General features: G+C 40.8%; 1 protein-coding gene and 1 pseudogene across 1 annotated transcript; both read right to left on the bottom strand.

The window, feature by feature from the left end:
- Positions 1–422: 422 nt before the first annotated feature.
- LOC132229623 (transmembrane protein 230-like) lies at positions 423–737 on the bottom strand. Its single transcript, XM_059686173.1, has one exon. The coding sequence runs from the start codon at positions 735–737 to the stop codon at positions 423–425; it is 315 nt and encodes a 104-aa protein (XP_059542156.1).
- A 1,898-nt stretch (positions 738–2,635) lies between these two features.
- Positions 2,636–3,203, bottom strand: LOC132229622 (intraflagellar transport protein 22 homolog; annotated as a pseudogene).
- Positions 3,204–12,212: the final 9,009 nt, after the last annotated feature.

The raw sequence follows: 12,212 nt of genomic DNA, 5'->3' as shown, positions 1-12,212 counted from the left end.
TCGCTTAGTAATAAGAATGCTGACATACTGCATTCTTCCATTTGCCCCAAGAACAAACTGACAAACCCATTTAAAAGAAAGAAATGCTCAGCTCTAAAAAGGGTGGTGGCAGCAACACTACCCACTACAGACTGACCTCCCATTTTCCCATACAATTAACATTGCTATTCTTCGATGATACAGGTTCATATGGGAAAATTTGTCACAAGCTTTTGCCAGGGCCAGGAGATGGAAAATGGAGCATGTCCTAATTAGCTGTTAGTAAGCTCAGTTAACATCTTTAGGATGGGCACATAGAACCTGGCCATAGCTTTGTTAGACATCTTCAAACAACAGAATTCCTTAGCCCTTAGCCAGTTTCTGCTCAATGTCTTAAAGCTGGACTCAGTTTCATCTGACTCGTCTCAGGTCTGAGGTGCATGCTAGTCATCAAAGCCTGTAATGTCATTGTATGAGTAACCCTGTAGCCTTTGTTTGCATGGTAGGCGATATGCAGCTAGTAAAATCCTGGCAGGAACACCAGGATGCCGGTGATCTGTAGGGGAGGGCCTAGTCTGCCCAGCACTTTTTTTGCTGATATAGCCATGCAGGATGGCACCTGTGATGATGAGAAAGGTGTCAATCAAAAACAGCTCTGCAGCAAGTGCTGTGATCTTATACAGGATCTCAGGAGGGCTTTTCTTAAACTGAAGGTCAATGTAGCCATCCTGTGTGCTGGAGAGTCTTGAGTACTTCATTTACCACTGGGGATTCAGTAGTTAGGTTGGTACAAGACGGCTATGACACGTTGATACAGTTATAGTGGGGGTGAGGCATCAGGCCACCAGCTCACACATGGTTGGCAGCAGAAATGACCAACCCTCACTGCAGGCCTCACTTAACTGTCCTCTGCCTATTTTGCTAACTAAAGTTTTATTGGAACACAGCAAAGCTTCTTTGTTTATGTATTGCCTACGATTTCTTTTGCACTGCAATAGCAGAGTCAAGTAGATGTATAGAGAATGTATAGCTCTCAAAACCTAAACTGTTTACTATCTGGCTCTTTAGAGAAAAATGTGTTGACCACTGATACACTATACACATATATGTGTGTATTTATGTATATATTATATCTATAGTTATATAAATTATATAGATGTATAAATATGTATTTACATAAATATACACTATAAACATATTTTAGCAATCTACATACATACACAAACAGAAAATATAAGCATTACTATTTACTTATTATTTACAAAGTGCCAAGCATTTTGCATGTATAGGTGCACCTAATTTTAATATTTACTTGGCAGTTAATATCCTTTTGTAGAGAGGAGGAAATTGAAGCTCAGAGAGATTAAATGACATATTCAAGATTGCACAGTGAATAAGTAGCAGAGCGATGCCATAAACTTATGCATATGACCTAAGGGCCCAGGCTGCTTAAACTAAATGATGGTGCAGCCTCACACAGCCTTTACTGCAGGAAGTCGCATGTAGAAGAGAGCCATGGGCATTTGCAGCTACTTAGCTGTGAAAAAGGGCTCATGGAGGAGGAAGGGGTGTTTTGCTATTCAAGTCGTTAGGAAGGTGTGTGTGTGTGTGTGTGTGTGTGTGTGTGTGTGTGTGTGTGTATACATGTATGTATATATATATATATATATATATATATATATATATATATATATGCTAATAAAAGGGTAATATGCTCATTAGACTGGATGTCTTCTGGGCATCCTTCCAGACAAAGCCATAGAAGCTGTGAGGGCCAAGGGCTGGTGGCACGGGAGAGGTGGGGCAGCACTGGTGGGCCCAGGTCAGTCCCACCCATGCTGCACGGCCCCCTCCATCCACAGAGGCGGGTGCTGGGAGAGGCGGGGCAGCCCATGTCCCGAAGCCTCCACAGAGGCTGGACAGGGTGCGACCTCAGTGTCTCAACCTCCCACAGCTCCTCTCCCAGCCGACCTGGCCCCAGATCACCCCCCAGTGGGTGGGGGGTGGGGCCAGTACTAAGAAGCAAGGGCCTAGGGTTAGCAGCCCCAGCAGCTGGCTTTGGCAGCAGCAGCGGGGTGATGGGGGTGGCGCCTTCCCCTGATCCTTCTGGTTACCTCCCACAGAGGGAGGCCATGGGAACCGGGCCTAAGCTGTCAGTAGGACATCCACTGAGGGTTCCCAGACTGTGAGAGGGGGCAGGAGGGGGCAGGCCAGGCTTGAGGGAACCACCCCAGTGCATGAATTTTCATGCACCAGGCCTCTAGTGTGTGTATATATATATAATATATGTATAATTGTAGTCTTGAATTAATTAAATATTTATTAAAGATTGAACTGGAAAACCTTTAAATTGCAAGAGATGGATACACAGTGGATTCTCATTATTCATGGTTATTAGGTTCTATAAAGTAACCATGAACATTGAATTAGTAAATATCTAAGCATTGCTCCTGGGGAAATATAGGATTACGTTAAGACAGAGATTAGATGGAATTATTCAACTCCTTGGGTAACTGGTACCTTTGAGCAGATAAGGAAAATTTCTTCTACAGCCATTGGGAGAAGAAAATATCAGTAGCCAGGTTAAGATTTCAAATCTGCATTGGGAAAGAAGTTGACCTCACTTGGGATGTGGAAGAGCCCAGACAAAGGCTAGTTAGGTAATGATTGACATCTCCCCGTCTCTGCTCTCAGACATTGAGTTGATTATGCTTTTTAAATACTTTATGAATTTCATCTGGATCTCTTCAGGGTCACCCTCAAGATTCCAGTGCACCAGCTTTAGCTTGTTCAAGGGTGGCGAGAAAGGCAGGTTTTCTTTATCCCTGCCAGAGCCTGGTTCGTGGTGTATAATTAACAGACACTGAGAACTGAGTTTGTAAGAACTGCTGCTGAGCAAAGCAGGCATCTCACACCTCGATTTCCTTCAGGTGACTTGGGATGTCAGCATTGAAGATGATCACCACTCTTGAGAGTCCTGCATCAGCGCTGACCAGCAAGACTCAAACTTTGGGTTGCCGCCACACTCCCATAGCTCAAATTTCTCACCTTGTGCCTTTGCTGTTGCTGGTAACATGTAGGTTCTCAAGTTCCAGGATTCCCCCTTCTTGGGTTGGGTTGTAGTCGGTGATGCCGGAATATCCTGTCAGGAAGTTGGCCAAAACAGTTTTTCCACTCTGGCAGGGCCCCACACAAAGGACCCAGGACTTAAGCAACCCGTCCATGGACAGCAGGCTCACCGGAGCCCACTCCAGCTCCGGGTGCACGCACTTGTACACCTGGTGTCTTCCTTTGTGCACTCCATTGCATCAACTCTGTAAATGTCCTGTAGGTGGTTTATTGCTCATTAATTACTAAGGCCAATAATTAAAAATATATCTTATAGTATTTATTACAATTTAAAAGGGATGATAACAGCTTTATTCCAAATGCAATTAGGAAACTGAGAGATTAGAGCTTAAAAACATCTTCTTTCATGGATTTGGGATTTAAGCTAATTCCTAGCATGTGGGTGCTTAAACAAATTCATGTTCTTGCATTTGGTAAAATTTTTTCCAATAAAGATGTATATTTAAAAATGTGTGATTTTTTAGTTGAATGTGCAAAAATAAGTATGTCATGCCTTGGATCAGCCTTTTTTAGGGTGTTGAATAGGACTTTGTATGTGTTTAGATTTTATTCAGCCAAAAGTAAAATTGTCTCGAAGCTCATGTTGAAACTCTTAAGTGCAATATTTATTGCTTTTCAAGGTTTTACATTTATATGGAGATATACTGTTATGAAACCTTATTTGATATTCAAGTGTTCACTTTATATCTTCCACTCTCCCTGAGGAATGTTTTTACTATCAATACACACTTTCTATGTCGTTTTCATTATTACTAGTAATGCTACTAGTGGCAATACACTTTAACAGCAGTAAATAATCACTGCTGGGGAAGTTGTTTATGGTCCTAGAAATATAATACTTAAAAATATTTTTGCAGGGTTTTATTCAGACTTCATTATGTAGCAAGCTTTAATTTAAAAAAGAATAAAGGAACCCTAGCCCATTTAGCTCAGTGGATAGAGCATCAGTCTGTGGACTGAAGGGTCTCAGGTTCAATTCTGGTCAAGGGCATATGCGTGGGTGTGGGCCCAATCCCCAATGGGGGGCATGCAGGAGGCAGCCGATCAATGATTCTCTCTCATCATTGATGTTTCTATCTCCCTCTCCATCTCCCTTCTTTGAAATCAATAAAAATATGTGTTGTTTTTTTTTAAAGATAAAGGAAAATCAAGTAGAGAAGGAACAAAAGGCAACTAAATGGTGAGCTGTTGAACATTTGGGTGATATAAATTTATGTAAGTCTCAAAAGTATGAGAAAAAACAACAATCTAGCTCTCCATGGTGAAATAAACAAGATGGGAGCTGTCTCTTACCAAACTGTATTTTAATGTGTTTCTATTTTTATTCTAGCCTTTTTATATAATGGTGGATAGTAATTAATTTATTTGGCATTTCTCATGCCAATGTTACTTCATGCATATCTAATATACCTTAATTAGAATTGGGAGGAATTTTCTGATATAATGGACTAACTATAATGCAGTATTTATTGAGAGAATATAAATGTTTTCACATGATTCCCACTGCAGTTTACTAATTAATATATTCTTACTCTAGAATATCAAGAGTGATATTGGAAGTTATACTAAATGAAATACCAGTAATTTAAAAATTGGTTAATATTTATGTTGGTGCTTAATGCATCCTTTATAAGGACAAATTACCCAGCAACCAGTTTTCCTTCTGAACTATATTTCTATTTTGTATTTTGTCGATTGGAAATCTTACAAGTTGAACTGGATTTCTGTTAGTTGAACTAGCCTCAGCTCTGGAGAGTCAGGTTATGAGAATTGAATCCTAGCATGTGGGTGCTTAAACAAATTCATGTTCTTGCATTTGGTAAAAAAGAAACTAGAAACCCCATTTTTGTGTGATTGTGATATAAAGCTTGGTAAATTCAATATTTTTTACTGCCTTTGGTGTACATAATTACTCTATGTCAGTGGTTCTCAACCTTGGCTGCACATTAGAATCATCTGGAATCCTTTTAAAATCCTGATTTCTGGGCCTCATCCACTGGAAATTCTGTTTCTTTGTTACTAATGTTGTGGCCCCACCCCATAACAAAGGAACAGAATTTCTGGAGGATGAGGCCCAGAAATCAGGATTTTAAAAAAGATTCCCAGGTGATTCTAATGTGCAGCCAAGTTTGAGAACCACTGCTCTGTGTGATTTCTATGAGTTAACTCCATTTTTAATGCTTGGGAAAAATTGTTTAAGACTCATGTTCCCATGGCCATGTTTCTAGACTATTATGTTTCTACCTCTACTACTTCTAATAAAAATTTTTAGTCTTTCTTTTTATTTATTTATTTTTAACAAAAAGGCATTCCGATCACTTAAATGGGCTTTAGATATGAGTGCGGAATCAGTTTAAAATCAAGAGTTATCCTCTGAACATTGTAGGCAATTGTCAGACAGTCAGGTGGACCTATGTTTTATTTTATTAAATATTTTATCCTCACCCAAGGATATTTTTGTTAATTTACTTATAGAGTGGGGGGCAGGGGATAGAGAAAGAGAACATGATGTGAGATAGAAACATCAGTCAGTTGCCTCCCATATGTGCCCTGACCCGGGGATTGAACCAGCAAACTAGGTATGTGCCCTGACTGGGAATCGAACCTGCAGCCTTTTGGTGTACAGGGCAACACTCCAACCAACTGAGCCACCCAGCCAGGTGGCTCTTTAAATTTCACTTTAAATTTCAGCACCTATTACTCAGAAAAGACATATATTTACAAACTACCTAAATTAAAACTTTAAATTTCAGCACCTATTACTCAGAAAAGACATATATTTACAAACTACCTAAATTAAAAACAAAACCAAACCATGTCCTTTTTATTACTGGGAAAATACTACTTTTACTTTTTGCCATTCATTTAGAATTAGAGGTTCAATTCAAAGACAGAGACTAAGTCACGTTGTCATTTCTAAAGGACTCGAGTAAACTGCTCCTGGCAGAAGTGTTCCTTTCTCTCCAACCCCAACATGGCAGACTTAATCACGCCCATCGCTGGTCTCCTGGAATGAGATGTCATGTCCTTACAGTAATGAAATTCATAGTAGTTGTAGCTACCACTTATTGAGCTGTTATTAATGCCAGAAACTTTCCTAAGTCTTTTCATATATGATCTCCCCCTCCAGTTCCTCATCCTCCTGACTCCACATAGAATAAATCTAAAAGATTTACTGATGGGTGTTCTCTTTTGAAGCATCTTGACAACTACACAGTTTAATAATGTTGGAAATTGGGGCGGGGGTGGAACACAGTTGAACAATCAGCATGAAGCTGCCTGTCAGACTTACAATCAAAATGCAAATGTGAATATTTAAATACCTTTTGCTACAGCACAGCAAAAGGGAGAGAGTTCAATAAAGTACACTGCAGGAACCCGGTGACAAATGCCTTTTCAATTTTCTGGAAGTTGCATAGAGTAAAGCATACTACAGTAAATTAGGCTTTCTACTGTAACCGGTTTGTTTTTTCATTTAGGAAAGGAAAAAGATCAAACTCCAAATCGCTTCCCACTTCATCTGCTCTGACAGCTTTAACTGAAGCAAAGTAGTTTCCTGATTATTACCTTTAGTCATAATAATATTTCTCTCGCACTTCTCCGACACGTATGACACATCCTTTGCTGTTGTCAATGTATCATAGCGTTTCCCCTCTGTGTTTACTTTGCTTTGTTCTAAACCAGCTGTATCAAGTAGATATAATTTTTGCATGTTACTTTTCTAGCATCACAACCTGCCATTTGAGTGGAAATGCCTGGATAAACAAAATTTAATTTTTTGAAGTGTTTATTCTTAGACTTTGTGGAAATTCAGATTTACATTTTCTTTCATTTTTTCACTGAGTTCTGTGCTGACAAGATAAGTGGTTCTTTCTGGGAACTGGAGTTTATCTAGACCACAGGAGCTCTGTGTTTCTAAAAACTGATATAAGAAAATCTACACAAACACACACAAAAGTAAAAAGATTGTTTTCAAAAGCGATCTCTTCTGAATGGATTTGCCAAGGGATTGCTTCCAAAAGCCAGTTCTAACAGTACATACGCTTATTTTACACATTATTAACTATTTGTCAAAGAAAACAGGGCAGAGAAAATTAAGTAATTAGGAACCTATTGCCAATTATAGGGAGTAATTACACATGAGGACACAATTATTTGAAATTATAGTGGAAATCAACATGAAAACATGATTACCATGCCTAACGGCAGAGAAGTCAGCTGGAGAACATGACTTTCTTGATATTCATTGAATCACCTGCTATCCTGAGCTGGGCTCTGTTCAAAGGCCACAAAAGTTGTTATAGTTTAAAAAAATCTTTGATCTTAAGGGATTTATAGTCTAGTGAGAAGGATCAAATTCATGAGCGCTGACTCTCACACAGGGGAGAGTGAACTGGTCTGGAAATGAGATTCTCGATTAATCAGAAAAATCTTCCAGAAAACAGCTTTTGATTTGTGGTGGGACGATTGAAGGGAAATATCGGCAACCCGACTGAGCTAGCTGACAGCTTAGGTGAGAAAAGCGTGCAATTTGGCATCTTGAAAATTTGACTTCTCTCTTCACTAGCCATGTAACCCGGAAGATATTTAATTTCTCTGAGTTTTACTTTCCATGTCTTAAAACAAGACTAATAATCTTTATCTACTTCCTAGCACTGTTGGGAAAATCAAGTGAGATATCGTTTGAAAGTGTTTAACATAGTCCTCCACACAGATTCTCTGACTGAGAATTTGGCTCTATTCTCTAACTCCTCATGTATAGAGTCAAGCCCCTATCAGTGGTTCTCAACCTTCCTAATGCCGTGACCCTTTAATACAGTTCCTCATGTTGTGGTGACTCCCAACCATAAAATTATTTTCGTTGCTACTTCATAACTGTAATTTTGCTACTTTTATGAATCGTAATGTAAATATTTGATATGCAGGATGTATTTTTAGGGATCGCGACCCACAGGTTGAGAACCGCTGCATAGATGCACGTCTGCCTCTGAGTTGCAGCACCTGGTCCAGGTTAGTGGGGAATCAGCCTGAAGTGGGAAGGTAGGCAGGCCCTGGAGAGAGGCCAGATGAAGAGTGCTTGAGAACACGATTGACACTCATAAAAGCAGCTGTGGGTTGGGGTTGCTCAGCTTGGAGGCACTACATCAGCAAGACTGGAAATATGTAAAACTTAAGCAACAAATGGAGGAAAAATGATAAGCCAAGGCCAACATGAAAAAGAATCTGAACACAGAGGCAAAGGACTCCTTTGATGAATGGTAATTTTTTTTTTAAATTTAAATTCTTTATTGTTTAAAGTATTACATGAGTCTTCTTTTACCTCATTGACCTCTCCCTGGCCACTCCCACCCCCCAGCACATGCCCTCACCCCCCTACTGTCTGTGTCCATTGGTTATGCTCATATGCATGCATACAAGTCCTTTGGTTGATCTCTTACCCTCCCCTCCCCTGTCTTCCCTCTGAGGTTGGAAGGTCTGTTCGCTGATTCTGTGTCTCTGGATCTAGGTAATTTTCTTGAACAGACATCAGTGTTCTGTGATTTAAGAATTGGTTTGTAATAACCTAATGAAGGCACAAATGAGGAAATCCCCATGTTACAGGAGTGGGAAAACTCAGAGCTTCGAGAAATACCCCTTATCACTGGTAATAAGGTCTCAAAGTAAACTAATTTATGAGGTAATTTTTACACTTCTGGGCTTCTGTAAAAAACCAACAACAGGATTATATCGGGAGTTGTCCTGCTTCAGAAGGTCCTCGGTGAAAAGAGCCAACTAACAAGGGAAGATCTCATGTGCCCAGATGCTCTTCCCTTGGTTGTGACAAGACTTCTTTCTAAAATTAAAAAAAAAAAAATTCTTTCTTTCTTTACTAAGTGCCCAGCAACTGTCAGATAGTGACAGCTTTTCATCCATGAATAATCTAATGGTTTATTAGAAGTAGTTACTTACATGTGAGTGGACACTTGGCTTCCCTTATACAGTATTAACTTTTCTTGAATATTGCCTTTAGACATGGACATGATACTAGAGAAATGGATGGTAGCTACAGGTCAAATTTGTATGCATCAAATCAGATTTATTTCTGAAAAGCCCCTGTTCCACAGAATCAGAAAATGGTAGGGCTGAAGGGCAGAGTGAAAGGTCACCTGCTCTATCCCTCTACCTCTGTGCAGTCCACGGAATGACCCAACTGTAATACACATGTTAATTGCACTTATTCTGCTGAGCTTGGTAACATGCCATTTTCTGCCTCTGTCCCTCAGCTGCAAATTCTATAGCCTGACATTTGTTTCACTGATAGCACTGATAATTGCTGCCATAATGTCATCTTATAAGACATGATCTGATTTCGTGATTGAAATAGAAGATGCTACTATTATTTGATATCTTTTTTTAAAAAAATACTAAAACGAAAAGGAAAAAAACCCCACTTGGCTTTTGTCAAATCCTTTCTGATTTGTTTTTCCTAAAATTCTGAGGCCGACTTGCTAGTCAAGGGTGAGTGTATCCTGTGAATGTATGAACAACTCTCAGAGATGAGAGGAAACAAGAACTCTGAACTTTTGGACCTCATAGCCTCCTTTTTGGATCACTTTCAATAAAATGTGTTGTGTTTTGTTTTGTTTTTGTTAATCTTCACCTGAGGTTATTTTTTTCCATTGATTTTTAGAGAGAGTGGAAGGAAGGGGGAGAGACAGAAAGAGAGAAACATTGATGTGAGAGAGACACATTGATCGGTTGCCTCCCCCACGGGCCCATACCAGATCTGGAAATCGAGCTGCAACCGAGGCGTGTACCCTTGAAAAGGATCGAAACCAGGACCCTTCAGTCCACAGCTTGACACTCTATCCACCAAGCCAAAGGGGCCAGGGCTAAAATGTGTTGTTGTTTTTTGTGTTTTTGTTTTTTTTAAATTTTTATTATTTAGATTATTACAGTTGTTCCTCTTTTTCCCCCCCATAACTCCCTTCCACCTGGTTCCCACCCCACCCTCTGCCCTTACCCACTGTCCTCATCCATAGGTGTACAATTTTTGTCCAGTCTCTTCCCCCACCCCCATACCCCTCTCCCCCCCAAGAATTGTCAGTCCACTCCTTTTCTATGCCCCTGATCCTATTATATTCACCAGTTTACTCTGTTCATCAGATTTTTATTCACTTGATTTTTAGATTCACTTGTTGATAGATATGTAATTGTTGTTCATAATTTTTATCTCTACCTTTTTTCTTCTTCTTCCTCTTCTTAAAGAATACCTTTCAGCATTTCATATAGTACTGGTTTGGTGGTGATGAACTCCTTTAGCTTTTTCTTATCTGTGAAGCTCTTTATCTGATCTTCAATTCTGAATGATAGCTTTGCTGGATAAAGTAATCTTGGTTGTAGGTTCTTGGTATTCATCACTTTGAATATTTCTTGCCACTCTCTTCTGGCCTGCAAAGTCTCTGTTGAGAAATCAGCTGACAACCCTATGGGTACTCTCTTGCAGGTAACTGACTTTTTTTCTCTCGCTGCTTTTAAGAGTCTTTGTCTTTTGCTCTTGGCATTTTAATTATGATGTGTCTTGGTGTGGTCCTCTTTGGATTCCTTTTGTTTGGGGTTCTCTGTGCTTCCTGGACTTGTAAGTCTATTTCTTTCACCAGGTAGGGGAAGTTTTCTGACATTATTTCTTCAAATAGGTTTTCAATATCTTGCTCTCTCTCATCTTCTGGCACCCCTATAATTCGGATGTTGGTGTGCTTGAAGCTGTCCCAGAGGCTCCTTACACTGTCTTGATATTTTTTTTGGATTCTATCTTCTTTTTGTTTTTTTTCGGTTGGGTATTTTTTTGCTTCTTCATGTTTCAAATCTTTAACTTGATTCTTAGGATCCTCTTGTCTGCTGTTGGATCTCTGTATACTATTCTTTATTTCAGTCAGTGTATGCTTAATTTCTAGTTGGTCCTTTTTCATAACCTCAAGGGTCTCACTAAATTTATCAGCGGTTTCTAGAAAATTCTTGAAAAACCTTAAAAGTGTGGTTTTGAACTCTATATCCAGTAGTTTGCCTTCCTCCATTTCTATCATTTGTGATCTGTTTCTTTGTCTCCACATTTTGGCTGCTTCTCTGTGTTGATAGAGTGGCTTTGTGTGCTAGGTGTCCTATAGGGCCCAGTGGCTCAGCCTCCCCAATTACTGGAGGTGGACACTCTTGGTGCACCCCTTTGTGGGCTGTGTGCACAGTTTTTTTGTAGTTAAGCCTTGATTGTTGTAGGATCACTGGGAGGAATTGACCTCCAGGCCAATTGTCTGTGAGAATCAGCTGTGTCTACAGTGGGAGAACTTCTGTGCTGAAGACACCCTCTGGGGCAAGACTTGCTTCAGTGGAGCTTAGGGGCTCACTGAGTCTGCCCCCTGAGTGTGTCCCTTATGGATCTGAGGAGTTGCAATCCAGATGGTCCCACTTCAACCACTAGGCACACGGGCCCCTGGATTCCCAAGGAGGTGCCAATTCAGCCTCCAGCCGAAGCTACCCAGCAGGAGCCACAGAAAGATCTGCAGACTCCTCCTCCTTGTTTGGGGTCCAGAGGTGCCAAGACAAGTCCCAGCCCTGAAGCAATGCAAGCTGCTGTGGGGCCCTGAGCCCTCCCTTGGATATTCTGGTTCTCTCTGACCCAGCCGCAGCTTGCTAGGCAATTTTAGATCTCAAAGGGCCAGCCCATTCATATGCAAAAGCCTCTGGGCACAGCTTGGGTGGAGAGGGGTCTCAGGGAATCAACGGGGCAGAGCAAACAGCTATGGCTGCTCCTTAGTCCTGCCCTAAGAGGCTCCTGGGTCTCAGTGTCTCGGTAATCGCTGCAAGCACCTCTGAGAAAGCTGCCCTCGAGTTCGACCCATTGCCAGACTGTCCAGTTTCTCCCTGTGTGAGTCTGGGTCCCCAGAGACTCACCTGGAACTGGAGTCAAGGCCGTCAGGAGCTTGAGACTCCCTCCCGATTGAAAAAGACACTGGCGTCCTCTGATGCCAGCCCTTTCCGTGTGCGCGCGCCTCCCTCCGTACCTCTGCACTTTACTTCTGCACCTCCTGAGTCTCAGTGTGCTTTTCTCTTTCCTTCTAGTTGTAGAATTT

This window comes from Myotis daubentonii, chromosome 3 (assembly GCF_963259705.1).
Source record: "Myotis daubentonii chromosome 3, mMyoDau2.1, whole genome shotgun sequence".
NCBI lineage: Eukaryota > Metazoa > Chordata > Mammalia > Chiroptera > Vespertilionidae > Myotis > Myotis daubentonii.
The sequence above is the reverse complement of the archived record's forward strand: the minus strand, read 5'-3'. Positions and strand labels throughout refer to the sequence as shown.

Coding starts and splice junctions, on each gene's coding strand:
- LOC132229623 (XM_059686173.1), bottom strand. CDS start 737: ATGAAGTACTCAAGACTCTCCAGCACACAGGATGGCTACATTGACCTT.